This window comes from Catharus ustulatus, chromosome 1, assembly GCF_009819885.2.
Source record: "Catharus ustulatus isolate bCatUst1 chromosome 1, bCatUst1.pri.v2, whole genome shotgun sequence".
Taxonomy (NCBI): domain Eukaryota; kingdom Metazoa; phylum Chordata; class Aves; order Passeriformes; family Turdidae; genus Catharus; species Catharus ustulatus.
The window spans coordinates 2,363,300-2,380,220 of NC_046221.1; the positions used below are offsets into that span (position 1 = coordinate 2,363,300).

General features: G+C 43.6%; 1 protein-coding gene across 1 annotated transcript in view; it reads left to right on the top strand.

Moving 5' to 3' along the window:
* The window catches only part of OBSCN (obscurin, cytoskeletal calmodulin and titin-interacting RhoGEF), a 165,378-nt gene that overhangs the window by 24,332 nt on the left and 124,125 nt on the right, over positions 1 to 16,921 (top strand). The window contains exons 11-24 of the mRNA XM_033070065.1: positions 3,115 to 3,390; positions 4,702 to 4,977; positions 6,112 to 6,387; positions 7,267 to 7,542; positions 8,356 to 8,631; positions 9,064 to 9,330; positions 10,115 to 10,384; positions 10,676 to 10,939; positions 12,285 to 12,551; positions 12,789 to 12,901; positions 13,841 to 13,994; positions 15,284 to 15,445; positions 15,567 to 15,671; positions 16,308 to 16,574. Coding sequence (XP_032925956.1) covers positions 3,115 to 3,390; positions 4,702 to 4,977; positions 6,112 to 6,387; positions 7,267 to 7,542; positions 8,356 to 8,631; positions 9,064 to 9,330; positions 10,115 to 10,384; positions 10,676 to 10,939; positions 12,285 to 12,551; positions 12,789 to 12,901; positions 13,841 to 13,994; positions 15,284 to 15,445; positions 15,567 to 15,671; positions 16,308 to 16,574 — 3,249 coding nt within the window. The remainder of the gene's footprint in view (positions 1 to 3,114; positions 3,391 to 4,701; positions 4,978 to 6,111; positions 6,388 to 7,266; positions 7,543 to 8,355; positions 8,632 to 9,063; positions 9,331 to 10,114; positions 10,385 to 10,675; positions 10,940 to 12,284; positions 12,552 to 12,788; positions 12,902 to 13,840; positions 13,995 to 15,283; positions 15,446 to 15,566; positions 15,672 to 16,307; positions 16,575 to 16,921) is intronic.

A 16,921-nucleotide genomic window follows, 5' to 3' on the forward strand; every position in this document is an offset into this window, starting at 1 on the left:
TGGCACTTGGGGACATTGTCATTAATGGACCTGGCAGTGCTGGGGGACAGTTGGACTCAGTGATCTTCCAGGTCTTTCCAGCCTAAATGATTCTGTGGTTCCTTTGCTCTCAGTGTATTTTATGAGATATCTGGTGAATTTTATTTCATGGACACCAGCTATGTTCTGAGGAGTCATTTCTGAATTGGTAATTAAGAAGGGGTTTGGTTGTTTGCTTTAATATTCATAGCACTCCACTGTCTTTACAGCCAAATCCTTCTTTTTAATCTTAAAATTCTCGTTTCATATGCAGAGATTATGAGAACAGGGAAGCAGTTTTCTCCTCTTATAGCACTAAACAGAGGTTTGGCATTTTATCATGACATTTTATCTTGACTCTGCTCTGTGTGGGGTACCTGGGCTGTGAGCTGGGACATTTCTGGCTCTTTTTCATTCTTTGTGTAGCTCATTCTTTGGCTGAGGGAGCTGCCAGTTTCCATGGAGGATGGAAAAGGAAGAATAAGTAAGGATAGATTTGAGAGGTGTCTTCATAAAAAAATTCAATATGGATATTGATAGACCATCATAAAAATACTGAGTAATTTGAGTTGGAAAGGACCTTAAGGATCATCTCATTCATGGCAGGAGCACTTCCCACCATCCCAGGGTGCTCCAAGCCCTGTCCAACCTGGCCTTGGACACTTCCAGAGATGGGACAGCCACAACTGCTCTGTGCAAAATTGTTATAAACCAAATTAATTATTGGCTGCTGACACTGGCTCAGACATTACTGCAGAGGTGTAGTGAGAAAACAGAAATTTAGTGGTTACAGGTGGATTTCTCTCTCTGAGGGAGCTGTGTGCCTCAGAAAGCCAAGGTTCCCAGCTCGCTTTCCAGCCAGGTGACCTCATGGTGGCACAGGGTAATGTGACCCCTTGCCCTGTGCCTTCAGCCTGCCTTAGCTACCGTTGCTGTATTGCTCATGGGAACAACTGTAACGCGACGTGCACTGGCTGGAAAATGATCCAGTGTGAAAGTCAGGAGGGATTATGCGTACTCAGAGTGGTTGGCTCTTCTGCAGCAGAGATCCTTCTCGTGCTAGTTTATCCCAAAGTGCAGCGGATTTCTGGCTCCTAATTTATCCTGGTGCCGTTGCACTTGGAGAGCTGTTCAGGGTTCCTGTGCTTGTAGCCCAAAGCCTTCCCTGGTTAAGGACAGGTTGAAGGTTAGATGCTCAGTGTTGGGTTTTGGTATGCCACTGTGGTTTTTTGGCTTCATATAAAAATAATCAGCTGTTGAACGCCTTGGGGCTGAGTTGGACATGTAGAAAAAGAGCTGGTTCTGAAATCTCAGTATTTCAGGATTCAGGTACACAGTGAAATCTATATTTTAAATCTCTGAGTTTCCTGTCCTGAAAATATTTTTCCTCATTTTCACTGAAACTTCACTCACCAGTTTCATTTAAGGTTGGAAATGTCATCTTCACTGAATAGTTGTTTAAATTTGAAATAAGTTTCTAAAAGAAATTATCAACTGGTGTAAATCACTTTGGAAGCTGATTAAAAGTTTTAGTCATGCTTTCTATCAGTATAAAAATGGTTTATGTGAAAGGTCAAATATGGAAAGAACAATTGAGATGAGTCTGGAATATTCCTGCCCTGCTAGCCTGACATTTTAAATACAACCCTCATCGACATTGACTTGTTTTATAACCTATTGAATACACTGAATATTCACACTCAAGGTTATAGATGGGAGTTTAAATATTAATATTTTTGCAATCAGTTTTGAATGCAAAGCTTGGTGTGTGCTCAAGCCCTTTCAGATGTCAAAATGCTGCTGATGTGTCCCTTTGAGGAGCTTTGCATCACCCAGCATAGCCCACGTCCCTTCTAAGTGACAGTGACACCTCACACCCCTCCTACAGCCAATATAAACACGGGAGCTCAAATTCAGAGCCCCTGAGGGATTCCTGCTCCGTGTTGCTCCCTGCAGGACTCCTCTCTTTCCATGGGCTGTGCAATATCCATAGCAGGGCTGTGATGTGCTGCCCCAGGAGCTCGACCTGAGCTTACCCCTTCTCCTCACCCTCCCAGGCACTCAGAGCACAGACGTGATGGAGACAGAGAAAGTCACCCAGGAGGAGCCAAGGATGGCCCCGGGAGGCTGCAGGGAGTGGCTGGGGACAGGAAGGCAGTGGCACAGGGGATGGGAGCAGCTCAGCATCCCCGAGAGCCTCCCAGGTCACAGAACCACTGAGGGTGGAAAAGCCCTCCCAGACCATCGAGTCCAAGCTCTGCCCAACCTGTCACCAGCCCAGAGCACTGAGTGCCACGTCCAGGTGTTCCCTGGACACCTCCAAACCTCCCTGGGCAGCACCTTCCAGTGCCTGACCACCCTTTCCATGGAGAAATTCCTCCTGGTGTCCAACCTGAGCCTCCACTGGCACAGCTAGAGGCTCTTCCCTCTCATCCTGTCTCTAGGAGCAGAACACAACTTCCCCATGGCTGCACCCTCCTGTCAGGAGGCCAGTTTGCTGGAAAATCAGTTTTTTTAGGAAATAAAAATACACTTCCAATTTTGAAATGAATGTAATGTTCATCAAGTACTTTTCCATATTGAGAACTGTATCTTTGTCGTCTGTTTGGGATTGGGTCACAAGGTATTTTCTGAGCAACACCCAATTTTCATCTAAAACACCTGGTAAAATCCTCTAAATAATGTGATAGTGGAGGTGGCAAATCACCACTGTGCTACATTTTGCTCATTGCAACTGTGGGGAGGAGAAATACCATAAAGATGCAAGACAGAATTTCATCTTTATATACATTTTAAAAAATTTGCCAATGGGGTGGTTGAGCTGCTCATGAGGATGAGTCAGAGAAGGATGATAATTACATGAACTGTATTTTGAGGGTACATTGCTTTTATTTAGATACAAAGCTGTGTTACTTGCAGTAATTTAATATTTAAATATTTATATTGGAAAAGACCTTTAAGATCATCACTTTCAATGGGGCAAACAGTACTGCCAAGTCTGACATCCTGCAGAACATCTACACCCCAGAAGTAAGAACTTCTTGACACAAGATATTTGTATCTTATATATTTTCCCCTTTTCTTTCTCTATTTCAGAGGCAGAAGATGCTTTTATCCACAAGGAGAAGGTGCAGAAAGAGGTGAAGGCTGCACTATCAGAAAATGCCACTCTGAGCTGCGAGGTGGCCCAGGAGAAAACAGAGGTGAAGTGGTACAAGGATGGGAAACTCATCACCTCCAGCAAGAAGTTCAGGGTGGAGTCCGAGGGCAAATCGCGTCGCCTGGTGGTGGGCCAGGTGGAGAAGAAAGATGCAGGGGAGTACAGCTGTGAGGCTGCTGGCCGAAAACTCACCTTCAGGATCCATGTCACAGGTGGGAGAATGTGCTGCATCCCTGTTTTTCATCCTGAAAAATTGAAATCCCTATTTTTAATCCTGAAAAATTGTATATGGTTTGTCAAACTCCATCTCACCAGGCAGTGACTGAGCCGGCACTTAAGTGATGTTGGTTTACTCATGAAATTGTGTCCATGCTGTTGGATCTGTCTTCATCTTTTAGAAATTAAGTGGATTTTAATAGCCCACACTCAGGTCAAGCTGAAGATCACTGGGGAATTTCCCTGGGAATCTTGGGAAGATGCACTGATAGCAAACTGAGAATTCAGTAATTGCTGGAGAAATCAAAGGAGGCAGCAAATCAGGCATTGTTTTGAGAAAGCTCCTTTTTGAAATACAGTTTATTACAGAGGAAAACTCCTTTCTGGAATATTGTTTATTATAGAGAAAACCTTTATATTATGATCTCTGTCAAGTGAGTTGAAATGCTAAAACTGTTCTTAGAAGCAGGGGATGAGGAAATCAGATTTTCATCATGATACCAAGGACGGATTTCAACCTTAACATCCCTCAGTTGGATCTCAATGAATTTAAAGCAAATTGAAGAGTTCATGCATTAGGTTTATTTTTGATCATGGCATGGTGCAAATACCATAGAAGCTGGCTAATTTTCATTCATTAGAAAAACATAATTCTGGGATGAGACATCTTGAGAACAGTTGGGGAAAAAAAAGTTGCAGACACAGAACAGGCTCACAAAGTTTGTTTCCCTACACTATCTTTGCTTTTGTTGGCAAAGTAAACTGCAACTCTTGGGTTGGTTGGCAATTTAATGCTTGTCCTCTTAGAGCAAACATAATTCTGACAGATGTCATCCAACTTAGTGCTGCTGGATTTTGGGATATGTTACTTTCTGCAGATTTTGAAGAAAGGTAGTTGTGGAAATGAAAGAAATGTTAGGGCTGTGTCTTGGACTACCAGAGAATAACTACTTCACTGGAACTTGATGTAATTCAAATGTTAAAAATTCACTAGATGGTGATGACAGGAAATGCGAATAGGAACATGGAACTCAAATCTTGAAAACCTTTAGGAGCTATCCACCTGTATAGGAACAGGGCCATAAAAAGGAAAGTATTGACTGCACCTCTCCATCCCCAGATGTTGATGAAATCAAAACAGCTCTGCAATGCAGCTGATTTTCAGTGAATTTCAAAGTAGGGTCATGATGAAGAACTATAGGAAGTCTGCACAGTTCTTTACTCACCAAAATAAAACAGATAAAAACTCACCAAAAATCCAGTTTGAATAGTGCTACTAATACTCTGAGTTTCTCTCTTCTTTCCAGAGCCAGAAGTTGTGTTTACAAACAAGGAGAAGGTGCAGAAAGAGGTGAAGGCTGCACTATCAGAAAATGCCACGCTGAGCTGCGAGGTGGCCCAGGAGAAAACAGAGGTGAAGTGGTACAAGGATGGGAAACTCATCACCTCCAGCAAGAAGTTCAAGGTGGAGTCCGAGGGCAAATCGCGTCGCCTGGTGGTGGGTGAGGTGGAGAAGAAAGATGCAGGGGAGTACAGCTGTGAGGCTGCTGGCCAAAAACTCACCTTCAGGATCGATGTGCCAGGTAGGAGAAGTTTCTTTGGCCCATCAGCCTTATTTCTAGAATCTGTAGAAAAATTGACATTATTTTATAAGTAGTCTTCATGTTGTGCTTCAGATTTTTGGAGTACATCATTGTCATGGCCTAGGATGGGTGCAAATTAAAGACCAGTTTTCTTCATATATTCTTTGTGAAATATTAAAAGTCCTCAAAACAGGGAGCTGAATCCCTGGAAAATGTTGGAAGCTGCACATCACTGGTGGGAAAGGGCTGTGTAAAAGAAGGTAGTGATTGTGAATCTCCTTCTTCCCATCTTAGAGCAACAAGAGCAAATCAGCTCCACTGTTCGTTCTCAGTGCAGGGTTACAGTGGAGAGCCTGCCCAATGTCACACTCCTTTTCTTTCCTTTGGAAATGCTCATTTCAGCCTGAAGGGAGTAATGGAGCTAGGGCTTGATAGGTATTAAGGCCTTTAAGGTGTCAAGAAAATGGCAAATAAGGAAAGAAGGTGTCATGGAGACTCATTCCAGTTGAATTTCCCCACTGGAGCCGTGGAGAGATAAAACAGATTCAGCTTCCCAGCTCCCTCACAAATTCCCAGCCACAAACTTCCCAATCACAGAACCCAATTCCAAGTGGTGTGACTGATGTGTCTTTTGGAGAACGAGGGCATTTCACCACTTGGATGTGAGATGAGCTGAGCTTTTCCCAGAGTTGCACTGAGAAAAAATTACAGGGTCCTGGACATGTTGTTGCTGGTCTAACACCGTTCTCATTTAACAAAATGATCTAAGAAGGAGCAGAAGCTGCTGGTGAGAATCAAAGGAATCAATTTAATGTACTATAATGCAGCATAGCTCAGCTCTTTACTCTAAAACTTTGATAGTTTGCAATTAACTTGAACCAAACTTTATCCTGCCTTGACTGAGTCCTGTCAGACGATGTTCTTATAAACCACAGAGAGATTACTGCTGTCAAAAATCCCAAAATAGGCACAAACCCACACCAAAGTACTTTGCATGTTCTTCTGACAGACTTGGATGTGGACTCTCATGTCAGAGGGGTTTTTTGTGTCAGGTCCAGTGTTACCTGTAAGCCATGGTAAGGGGATTGAGCAACATCCTATTCTGGACAAATCTGATTTTCTCTCTCCTTCCAGAGCCAGAAGTTGTGTTTACAAACAAGGAGAAGGTGCAGAAAGAGGTGAAGGCTGCACTATCAGAAAATGCCACACTGAGCTGCGAGGTGGCCCAGGAGAAAACAGAGGTGAAGTGGTACAAGGATGGGAAACTCATCACCTCCAGCAAGAAGTTCAAGGTGGAGTCCGAGGGCAAATCGCGTCGCCTGGTGGTGGGTGAGGTGGAGAAGAAAGATGCAGGGGAGTACAGCTGTGAGGCTGCTGGCCAAAAACTCACCTTCAGGATTGATGTCACAGGTAGGAGAAGATTCTTTGTCAGAATTCAATAGAACCCAATAAAGCAATTGTTGAAATGACTATTCCATCACGACTAGTTTGCAATAGTCTGGGTTTTGTTGTAGATTCTGTGTTGGATTCACCTGATTTTCTCTACTTGGTTGCCTTGATTTGTAGAAATGGGAATATCTGGCTTTAGCCAAATACATACAACACAAGTTCTGTCTCAGTGGTTTTTATAGTTGCAGTTATAAATATAATGGAAATAATTAATATTAATTATTCTGGTTCCTCCTATTCCTAGGATCCCAAAGGGTGATTCTTATCTATTGAGTCTCCTGAAAGGAAAAACCATTAAAGAATCCTTTCCTTGTCCATTTTGGAAGACTTAGAGGCTGGAATATGCTTTTTTATTTATTGTATCAGCAGCAGATCTCAAGATGGGTTGTAAACAGCATTTTTTTCTGAATTTGGGCTTTTGTGTGATTGAGATCTCAGTCTTTTGAGATGTCTTACTATTCCTGCCAAGTACTAAATTTTGCTATGAAATATTCCAAGAATTTGCTTTATTGTGTCTGAGATCTTAAGTAAAAGAAATTTAGGAGCTTGTAGTGATATGCAGAATAGAAGTTCTTTGGGAAGGTTTGAACAAAATATATTTTCACCTGATGACTTGCAACTGTAGGGTTGATGTCAAGGCTCCTCTTGGTAATTTCCATTCCTAGGCTCTTAGTTCCCAATTTTCCAAGTGACAACTCCATCCCACAGAAGGGTAGGCACTGCTCAGTGATGGCAATTTGTTTTGGCAAGTGACAACCTAAATATTTTCCAAACCTCTCCACGGAAATCTGTAAGATTAATCTCAACCCCTCAACGATTTTCTTTTTTTTCTGTGCTCAGAGCCCAAACCTGCATTTATAAACCAGGAAAAGGTCCAGAAGGAGGTGAAGGCTGTCCTGACAGAAAGTGCCACTCTCATGTGTGAGGTGGCACAGGATACGACCGAAGTGAAGTGGTACAAGGATGGAAAATTGCTCATTTCCTCCCGGAAATTCAAAATAGAGACCGTGGGCAAGTCCCGGCGCCTGGTGGTGGAGCAGCTGGAGAAAAAGGATGCTGGGGAATACATCTGTGAGGCTGCAGGGCAGAGGCTGACCTTCAAACTGGAACCAACTGGTGAGTGCTCACGTTGTGTGTGAAGAACCAGTCCCTGTGGCTCAGAGGAAAACTGGATATTCCCAACACCAGTGAGCAACATGGCACATTAATTCTTAATTTAGCAGTGTAGAGGTGGGAAATTTGGAATTTTTTGGGGGTCTGGAAATGCTGCATAGCTTTTTGCTTGTCTCTTTCACACCCCATGTCACCCAACCTCCTTCAGTGGTGGGGAGCTGGAACTAGAAGTGGGAAGTTTTGAAGAGCAGCAGTGGAGCTATGGAGAAAAGTGACTCAGAAAACCTCGTCTGCTGCTTGTGTGTGCCCCAAAAATGTCTGATTTTGTGGAAAAGAGGCCAAGTAAGGGGGGACTGGAATCACAGAATGGTTTGGATTGGAAGGAGCCTTAAAGATTGAGTCCCAGCACTCCTGCCAGTGGAGCAAATAGAAAACAGGCTATAAATTCAGTCTATTAATGTCTCTTCTTAATTTTATCTAGAATCCTAAAAAGGGGAAGGGAAAGAATTACATAGGTAATTTTACTTCTAAAAAACAAGCTTTTTATGGGCTGCAGATAAAATAGAAATATTTGCATTTCCTTTCCTCTGCTTCTCTTCTAAGCAGAAGTTCTGGGTTGTCTGAGAGATCATTTTCTTTCCTCCTACTCAGGAAAAGATGATACTAACCACAAATATTCACCCATATTCCCTGGATTATTACAGGCTGTAGATGAGCTGGTGATGTGAGTCCTGAAGAGAGAGCAATATAAAACTGCTGTGTCAAGGATTTGAGCATATCAAGTTCTTAATTTTCCCGGTTTATTGTCTTTTCTAGAGCCAGAGGCTAAATTTGAGAAGAAAGCTGTCCAGAAGGAGCCTCTCATTGTTCAAGAACATGAAAGCATCACACTGACAACCTCAGTCACGCCTGAAACCGCTGAAGTGAGGTGGTTCAAGGATGGCACCGAAATCAAGGCGAGCAAGAAATATGTGATCAGGAGCGAGGGGGCATCCAGGACACTGACAGTGACCGCAGCTGAGAGCACAGACTCTGCCCTCTACACCTGCCAGACAAAGCATGACAAGCAGGAATTCAGGGTGCAGGTGAAAGGTGAGCAGTGCCCAGCCCAACTCCTGCAGTTCACTCATGGTGGGGTGGAGGTGAAACCCAAACGCTTCTGAAAGCTGCTCCAACCTCAGGGCTTGTTGCACCTTCTCTGGATGCCCCACCATGGGCCAGCAAAGTTCTCCAGCTTCCACATTTCCACTTTTATCTTTTTCTGGCCAGTTTGGAACATGGAAAGCTATGATGGGTGCTTGTGGTGTTTGCTCCCCTCCTGTTTCTGTATCCTCCTACAGAATGATGGGGAAAATACCATGCCTGAATTTCCACATTTCTGGTTAGATTTTCTCTCCCCTGAGCACCAAATATTTACGGCCATTCCATTAATTAATTTATTTTCAAAGTTGGGCAGAACCAGTTTCTTAAGACGGATTTCTCCTCTTCCCCTCCCTCACAATTTTCCCCTCTCCTGGATCCCAGAAATCCCGGTGAAGTTTGCCAAGAAGCTGGAGGCCGTGAAAGCCGAGATTGGTGGCAGCGTGTCCCTGAGCTGTGAGCTGAGCCACGCCAAGGGCAAGGTGATGTGGAGCAGGAACGGTGTGGAGATCAAACCCAGCAAGCGTTTCCAGCTCCGCGAGGAGGGAACCAAAAGAACCCTGACCATAACGGGGATCCGGGCTGAGGATGAGGGAGAATATTCCTGCCAGTCCAGGGATGACAAGAGCAGCGTCACCATCGTCCCCAAACGTACGTCTCTGATGGTGGCAGTGTGGAGGGATCCCGTTACTGTTTGTGGTTCAGGCACAGTAACATGACACTCTGTTACAAGAGCAAGAAAGAGCATTTATTCAAGGAAATTGTGGGTTTAAATAGTATACATCGTGCTAAACAATTTAGAGAAAGTTCATCGGGCAGAGGAGCAACACCTTTTTAGAAACACACTCTGTGACTACTGTCACGTACTCTGCAGGTGTGTAATCTTTGTTTTGGGTTCCTGTCCTTGAGGAACCTGAGAGCAAAGCTCGTCCAGTCTGGGAAAAATCTTGGCTGGATTTTCCTAGGCCTCAGACAGTGGCTCACAGGATCCCTGGGTTTTATCCTCAACTGTCATAGTCCTGCAAAGCTGGATTTGTTTTTGTGTCTGGGCCAACTGGCGTGTTGAGAACAAAATACAGAATTCCACTCTCAGTGTCAATGGAATCTCTGTTTGTGAAAAACATAATGAGTGTGAGACCTGTTGGGCTCAGGTCTCTTAATTGTCTTAATATTGAAGGTCTTAATATTGACCTTCATATTGCATTTGAGGCTGCAATTCACTTTCCAATATATAGGATGGGGTTGCCTGTCTTTTTTTACCTCTTTTTCTACACATATTTTACTCAGACATGGGAAATGTGATGGCCCAGTATTGTGGTCACTTAAGTAATCAAATTGCTGTTTCCAATAAAGTCATGGAAGCTCTTGGCTGTTGGAAGGTGCTCATGCCATGCCTCAAGGACATGCTCCTGAATGTTTTACTCCTATCCATCAGCTCCCAGAGTGGTGAAATTCGTCACAAGTCTCAACAGTGTGGTGTCTGAGGAAGGAAAAGAGGCTGTGTTCAAGTGCACCGTCTCCCCCAGTGATGCTGTGGTCACCTGGCTCAGGAATGGTGCCAAGATTGAAGCCAGCAAGAAATATGTGATCTCCCAGAAGGACACCAACCACAGCCTCACCATCACTGACCTGACCCTGGAAGATGCAGCTGAAATCACAGCCAGTGCTGAGGGTGTGGAAAGCACAGCCAACCTCAGAGTCCGAGGTAAGAGGGGGCAGTGCCCCTTTGACAGACTGGAGGTGATGCTCTGCTTGGAATTATGTGGGCTTTAAGGTCCTTTCTAGCCCAAACCATTCTATGGTGATAATTCTATGATGTGGCTTTAAATGACTCTAATTAATTATTTTAGCAGCAGGGAATTTCTGCTTTTGCATTATTAAACATGGGTATCCAGAATGCTTTGGGTTTGGAGATACATGAGCTAGTGGTTTTATTTTCTTCCACAGCCTGTTTCCTGGATCTCCTACATTCCTACCAATATTTCCTCTCTTGCAGAGGCCTCAATCTCCTTCAAGAAGAAGCTGGAGCCCAAAACAGTGGAAGAGAGGGAGACAGTGACCTTGGAGGTAGAGCTGACCAAGCCTGCAGAGGTGAAGTGGATGAGGAACAGCATTGTGCTGAAGCCCAGTGACAAAGTAGAGATCAAAGCAGAGGGAACAAAGCACACCTTGGTGGTCAAGGACATCTCCTTCGCCGACCGCGGCTTCTACTGCTGCGAGAGCCCCGACGACAAGACCCAAGCCAAGATCAATGTGGAAAGTGAGTTCAGTGATCCCCAGTTCTAGAAATACCCCAGACAGGGTTTGGAGGTGGATTCTGGTCTCTGATTATCGTGGGGACACAGGGACAAAACTGTGGGCTTGGCCACCAGTCAAAGTGCTGAGAGGAGGGGAAAGCTGAGCAGTGAACAGGGAATGTCTGACTGGTCCCTGTTGCCTCCATCTCATCCCTCCAGCTTTGACCATTAAGCTTCTTAAAAGATGGTTCTCTTTACTCTCTTTCTCACTCCCTGATATACTCTGTTTTTCCTTGGTATGATTTTTTTAGCAAAAAAAAAAAATTCCTCTTCAGCCATCTGTTGCCCTGATCTTTCTCTGCAAATCACCTCGTTCAGAATGTCTCTTTATATTCACTCAGGGTCTAAAAAACTACAAAAGCAAATCTCCCTGAGGGTGTTTCTCTCCTGGGTAAACTAATGGTGCCTCATCCATAGCCCTGTACTTTTGTCCCTTTCCTACATCATTTTTGTTGTAATTGTCACAGGACAGGTGAAGATAGGATTCAATCACTCAAGAACTGTCTAATTTTGTCCATAAAGTCCTTGCCACCAACTGGTGCTGGGCTGGTCCTAAATAATAGGTGAGGAAGGACTTGAAAACAGTCTTTTGGGTATTTGATTTCTTGTAAAGTGGAACAATTTCCATGATGCCACGAAATCATGGACTTCAGGTGCAGTGAGAAAGATCCAGGTTATAATCTAAAAAAGCTTTTGAATGGTGAGATGACTGAATAGGTTGTCTGGGGAGGTCTTGGAGCCTTCACTGTGGTTTAATTTTTTTTTTTTTTTTTAAATTTGCAACGTAATTACTTTTAGTGCTGATGCAAGTTTAAACACTTAATCCATTTCACTGGATGATAGGGCATGGATGTCTTGTCAGAGGAATGGGTAATGTCCACCCAAACCATGCATGCTTTGGCCACCAACCTGTGAGGTGTCAGCACTTCTTGCCCCATGTCATGCATTGTTTTATTTTTCTTTTATTATACCTTTTTCCTCCCATCCTTGTTTTATCCTAACTGAAGAACTACACAGCATTGGCATGGATTTATTTGTTTTTCTTTTACTAAAAACTGATAGATCTTGGTAGAAAGTGGGGCCAATTATGTTTTCTGTGATATTTGGTTGACCTGTTTGTCTCAAAAACATCCATTTAAAAATAGCAGCTATGTTAGCAGTGTGGTTTTATTTCCTATAAAAGTGGTTGTTAATTGGCAAATACCAACTAATTGGCAGGTACACGAGCAATAGGGAAATAATCAATTTTGGGAATCCTCAGGCTATTTCCTGGTGTGAGATCTCCAACTTTCCCGTGTTGTTTTCCAGTGAGGCAGATCAAGTTGGTGAAAGGCCTCCAGCCCCTGCAGGTGGCTGAGAAAGGGACTGTCACCTTCGAGGTGGAGCTGTCACACGAGGACGTGGAGGGCACCTGGCAGAAGGATGGGGTTCGTCTGAAACCTGCACCCAACGTCAGCTTCGGTGTCCTGGGCAAGAAACACTCCCTGACTCTGTCCTCAGTGGCTCTAGAAGATGCAGGACTCATCTCCTTCAAAGCAGAGGGCATTAACTCATCAGGGAAGCTCACTGTGACAGGTACACAGGCACAGAAGGCTCCAGTCCTGCTTGGGGTGGATGCAATTGTCTTCTCCTGACCTGGAGAGCAAACTTAAGAGGGCAACACATTTTCCTTGTAGCTGCCAGGGATGTAAAGCACAGTGATGTTCCCTTCTAACAGGATTATTTGTGGCATCACTGCCCACAGAACAATGATAAAGTGCTCAAACCAATAAAATTTTATTTATTACATTGGAATTTCTCTTTCCTTCCCAGAACTGCCTGTGAGGATCAGCAAACCATTGGCAGATGTCAGTGTAACTCAGAAGCTCAAGGCCACATTTGAGTGTGAGCTATCCAAACCCAATGCCAATGTGAAGTGGTTCAAGGTACAGCACTTAATGGATGGGGGTATTTTAATTTCTGACCTCTCTTCAAGGGAATGGGAGCCTTTAATTCCAGGGAATAAAAGTCTGAGCCTTTGCAGTAAAGCTCTTAGCATTGCTCTCTTGTCCTTATGTTCATTTACTCTCCCAATTTATCACTCAGGTTTTTATTTATTGTATTTGTATATTGGATTGAAAGTTAAACTTTTCTATTCAAAATGTGAGCACTTTTGTTACAGATTTGCAGTCTTGTGCTTCACTCCACACCAAGCAGTATTCACCCAGAATTCCTTTTTGGGAAATGTGATATAAAGGGAAGCCTCAATTTCCTTTGTCAGTGACAATCCAGTTCCCTTTCCCTAGACAGTCATTTTGGGGATCAGCTCTGGTATTTCATGTACCTCTCTTGGGGCTCACCTTCCTTAATTTGGGGTAGCAGCAATTCTTCAAGGTGGAATTTGGGCTGGAAGGGTCATCTCATTTCAAACCTCTTGCCATGAGCAGGGACATCTTTACCCAGATCAGGTTGCTCAGAACCCTGTTCAACCTGCTCTTGAGTTTCCAGGGATGGAACATGCACCTCTGGGCTACCTGTGCCACTGTTTTACCCCCTTCATTGTGAAAAAATCTCTTATTTCCCGTCTAAATTTGACCCTCTTTTAGTTTAAAACCATTTATGTCTGAAGGAACCCACTGCCAGCCCTGCATGCATTTTAAGCCTTTAAAAGGGTGTCTGAGATAATCCAAAATCTGTGTGTTCTTCAACCCTTCCAACTTCCTGAAATCTTTGCCCTGTGATGAGCATTTAACACAAGTTCCTTTAAACACAGTTTTCCATTCAGTCCAATGAGAATGATAAAATAGGCCCAGATCTGATTCTGTTTTGCTCACTGCAGATGTACAGGAGTTGAGGATGATCTGTTTTAAACTTTCCCCTTCTAGGATGGGAAGGAGATCCGGCAAAGTAAAAACATTGGGATGATCTCCCAAGGAAATAAGAGAAGCCTCATTATTCACAAGTGTGAATATGAAGACCAGGGAACCTACACATGTCAAGCAGATGAAGACAAGACATCAGCTACCCTAAAGGTTCATGGTATGTTTGGCTGAAGTAGGAAAATACATTTACTGCAGTGGTTTTGGCTACACAGCAAGAAATTCTCTGTGGAGTGTTTCTCTTCACAATTGCTCATTTTGGTTATGTTTCTCTTCCTGGTGAGAAGCTGGCAAAGCTGTCCTGTGCTGGCTCTATCCTTGCAGTATTTTTGGAAGAGATCCTAACTCAGTTTTCCATTTAGCATGAGTGATTTCTGTTCTCTGGAATCTGAATGGTGTTTCTGGGTTGGCACATTAGGAACTACTGGACAGCCTGGCCCAAAGCAGGGATTCAGTGGCTGCTGCTGATGTGGTTTGGTGGCACCACTGTCACAGGGGGGCTTTGCCTGAATAGGGGCTGGACAAGCCTTGGGTGTGAGCTCAAAAAGTGCCCTAATTTTTAGATTGTAAATGTTAAGGAAAGGGTCATTATTTCTGCCTGCACCTCTCCTTTATGCTTGAGGCAGTTTTTCCATCTCAGTGTTGCACTGAGCACCCGGTGTGTTTTGTCACCAGGCTCTGAAATACCTGAGATAACTTCTGAGATAAAGGCAAGATACTCAGCAGACAGCTCTGCTGTGCCCTGGCAGATGTTATTTCCTGAAGGGGCATCTGAAAAACTGATCAACTCTTTCTTAGTGAAAGACAGAGCAACTTTCTCATTGCTTACTAGATGCTGTCCTCCTGTGGCTGCTTGGGTTCTGCAGGATCTTCATGAACATCTGTCCCATTGCTCTGTTGAGCTCCCACTTTTCTCCTGGTTTTGGGATTGGGATGGGTTGTTGTTTGCATTTCAACTCTGCTCCTGGGGCTGAGCTAAGGTGCATCAAGGCCGTCTCTTTCAAAGAGAAAGGACAGCAATACATATAAATAAATCAGTTCTGACAAAATGAGTGCCAAGGTGCAGAGTTAAAGAGGATTAGACTCTGAAAAAAGACATCTGTGTAAAACAGAGAGAGCATGCAGAGAAGCATGAATGAGGCAAGTTTATAATGAGCTAATATTGTAGACTTGTGTTTAGTTTTTTCTTGAATTTGCTTTCATAAATATATGTATTTCTTTCATTAATATCTGCATGAAGTTCCAGCATCCATAAAATCCTCTTGCAGTAAGTTTCTGCCATAAAAAGTATTCACTGTATTGCAGAGAGAAACTACCCAGGAAGAAAGAATAAAACACAATCCCATATTTTCCATGTAATTATGCAGAAAGTAAACACACCACACTCACTTATGGAGAAACGCCCAGACGTAAATATTTATGATTTTTATGATATTTATGATTTCACAGCCCGAGATATCAAGATTGTAAAACCACTGGAGGATGTGGAAGTGAACGAATACGAGAGTGCATCTTTCACCTGTGAGATCTCACACGATGAGGTCGAAACCCAGTGGTACAAAAATGACAACAAACTCAAGACTTCCGACAACATCAAAATGCGGCAGGATGGTAGGAGGGAAAAAGGGATTTGTTCTGGAATGGGGGTGGGTTGGAGAAGGGGCTGGCATGGGAGATGACAAAATAGGGTTTTGCCGTGGGATAGCTGAGCTGTGTCTGTCTGTCTGTCCAGGAAAGACTTATTCCCTGACTTACGCACGTGTCCACGTCGAGGATGCAGCTGAGATCAAATTCGTAGCAGAAAAGGCAGAATCTCGTGCTCAGCTGACTGTAAAAGGTAAATTCTGCTGTTTGTGCCAGCACTGCTTCTGCTCTGTCATGTTACAAACCAATTCACTTCCCCCACTTTGGATGTGGAGGTTAAAAAAAGTCCTATTGTGTTCAAGGAAAGAAAAACTGCCTGGTAAATATCAGCTGGGAGTTTATTTTGACTAAATCCCAGTTAATTTTATCAGGAGGTTGGATTTGCACCTTTAGACATTTAAAGTTGTGTGTGAAATTTGAGGGACTTTTTCTATCTTGACTTTTTCTTGTATTTTCACGTTCTGGTGTATGTTATAACAAAAACCAGATTTTTGGGGTGTGTTTAACTAAAACAATGTGATAGAAGGAGAGAAAAGGAAGATGTTTGAATTAATGCACTGCTGAGGAGCTCAGGAAACTGGAGAACAGCCCCTGGTTTTGCTGTAGCACTGCTGTGAGGTGTTGAGGAAACCACCTGTTACTTCTGCAATTCTGGCAAAACGTGGAGGAAAAATTTCCCTTTCATTAGCTCCTACTAATTAAACTTGTTAATCAAGTGCTCAGCATAGCAGGGATTCCTGTCATCGTCCAAATTATGGAACATAAAAGAAATATCTCTGAGTTTCTTGTGAAGACCGTACTGATTGCTCCATTTTCATTGCTCTTGCAGAACTACCTGTAAAAATCGTGAAGCCCTTGCGGGATAAGATCGCCCTGTGGAAGCACCGGGGTGTCCTGGAGTGCCAGGTGTCCCGGGCCAACGCCAGGGTCCGCTGGTTCAAAAAGGACATGGAAATTCACCCCAGTGAGAAATACGAGATCGTGAGCGAGGGCGTCTATCGCAAACTCGTCATCAACGGCGCCGACTACGAGGATGAGGACACGTACACGTGTGATGCCTTCGATGACAAAACCAGCGCTAATTTCTTTGTTGAAGGTAGGTGATGCCTTAAGTTTTGGCTTTCATATTTATCAGGTTCTGTACTGCATTAATGTGCAGCTCCTAACTTCATACAAAGTGTTGCAAGTTCTCCTCACAGCTCAGTCACACACAATAATCATTTTCCAGTTCCAGAATAAAGGACACTGCTGCAGCTTCAACCCCAAAAAGTGCAAACAGCATCAAATTGGGGAGAGCAATCTGGGTGGATTTGACTTCATAACTTGAAACTGTAATTGGACAATTAGCTCCAATAGGGAAATGGACCAAAACTTATAAAAGTGTAAAAACTCATGACTTGGGTCCATCTTAGGTGGATCCCTGGCCAGGCTCTTTTACTGCCC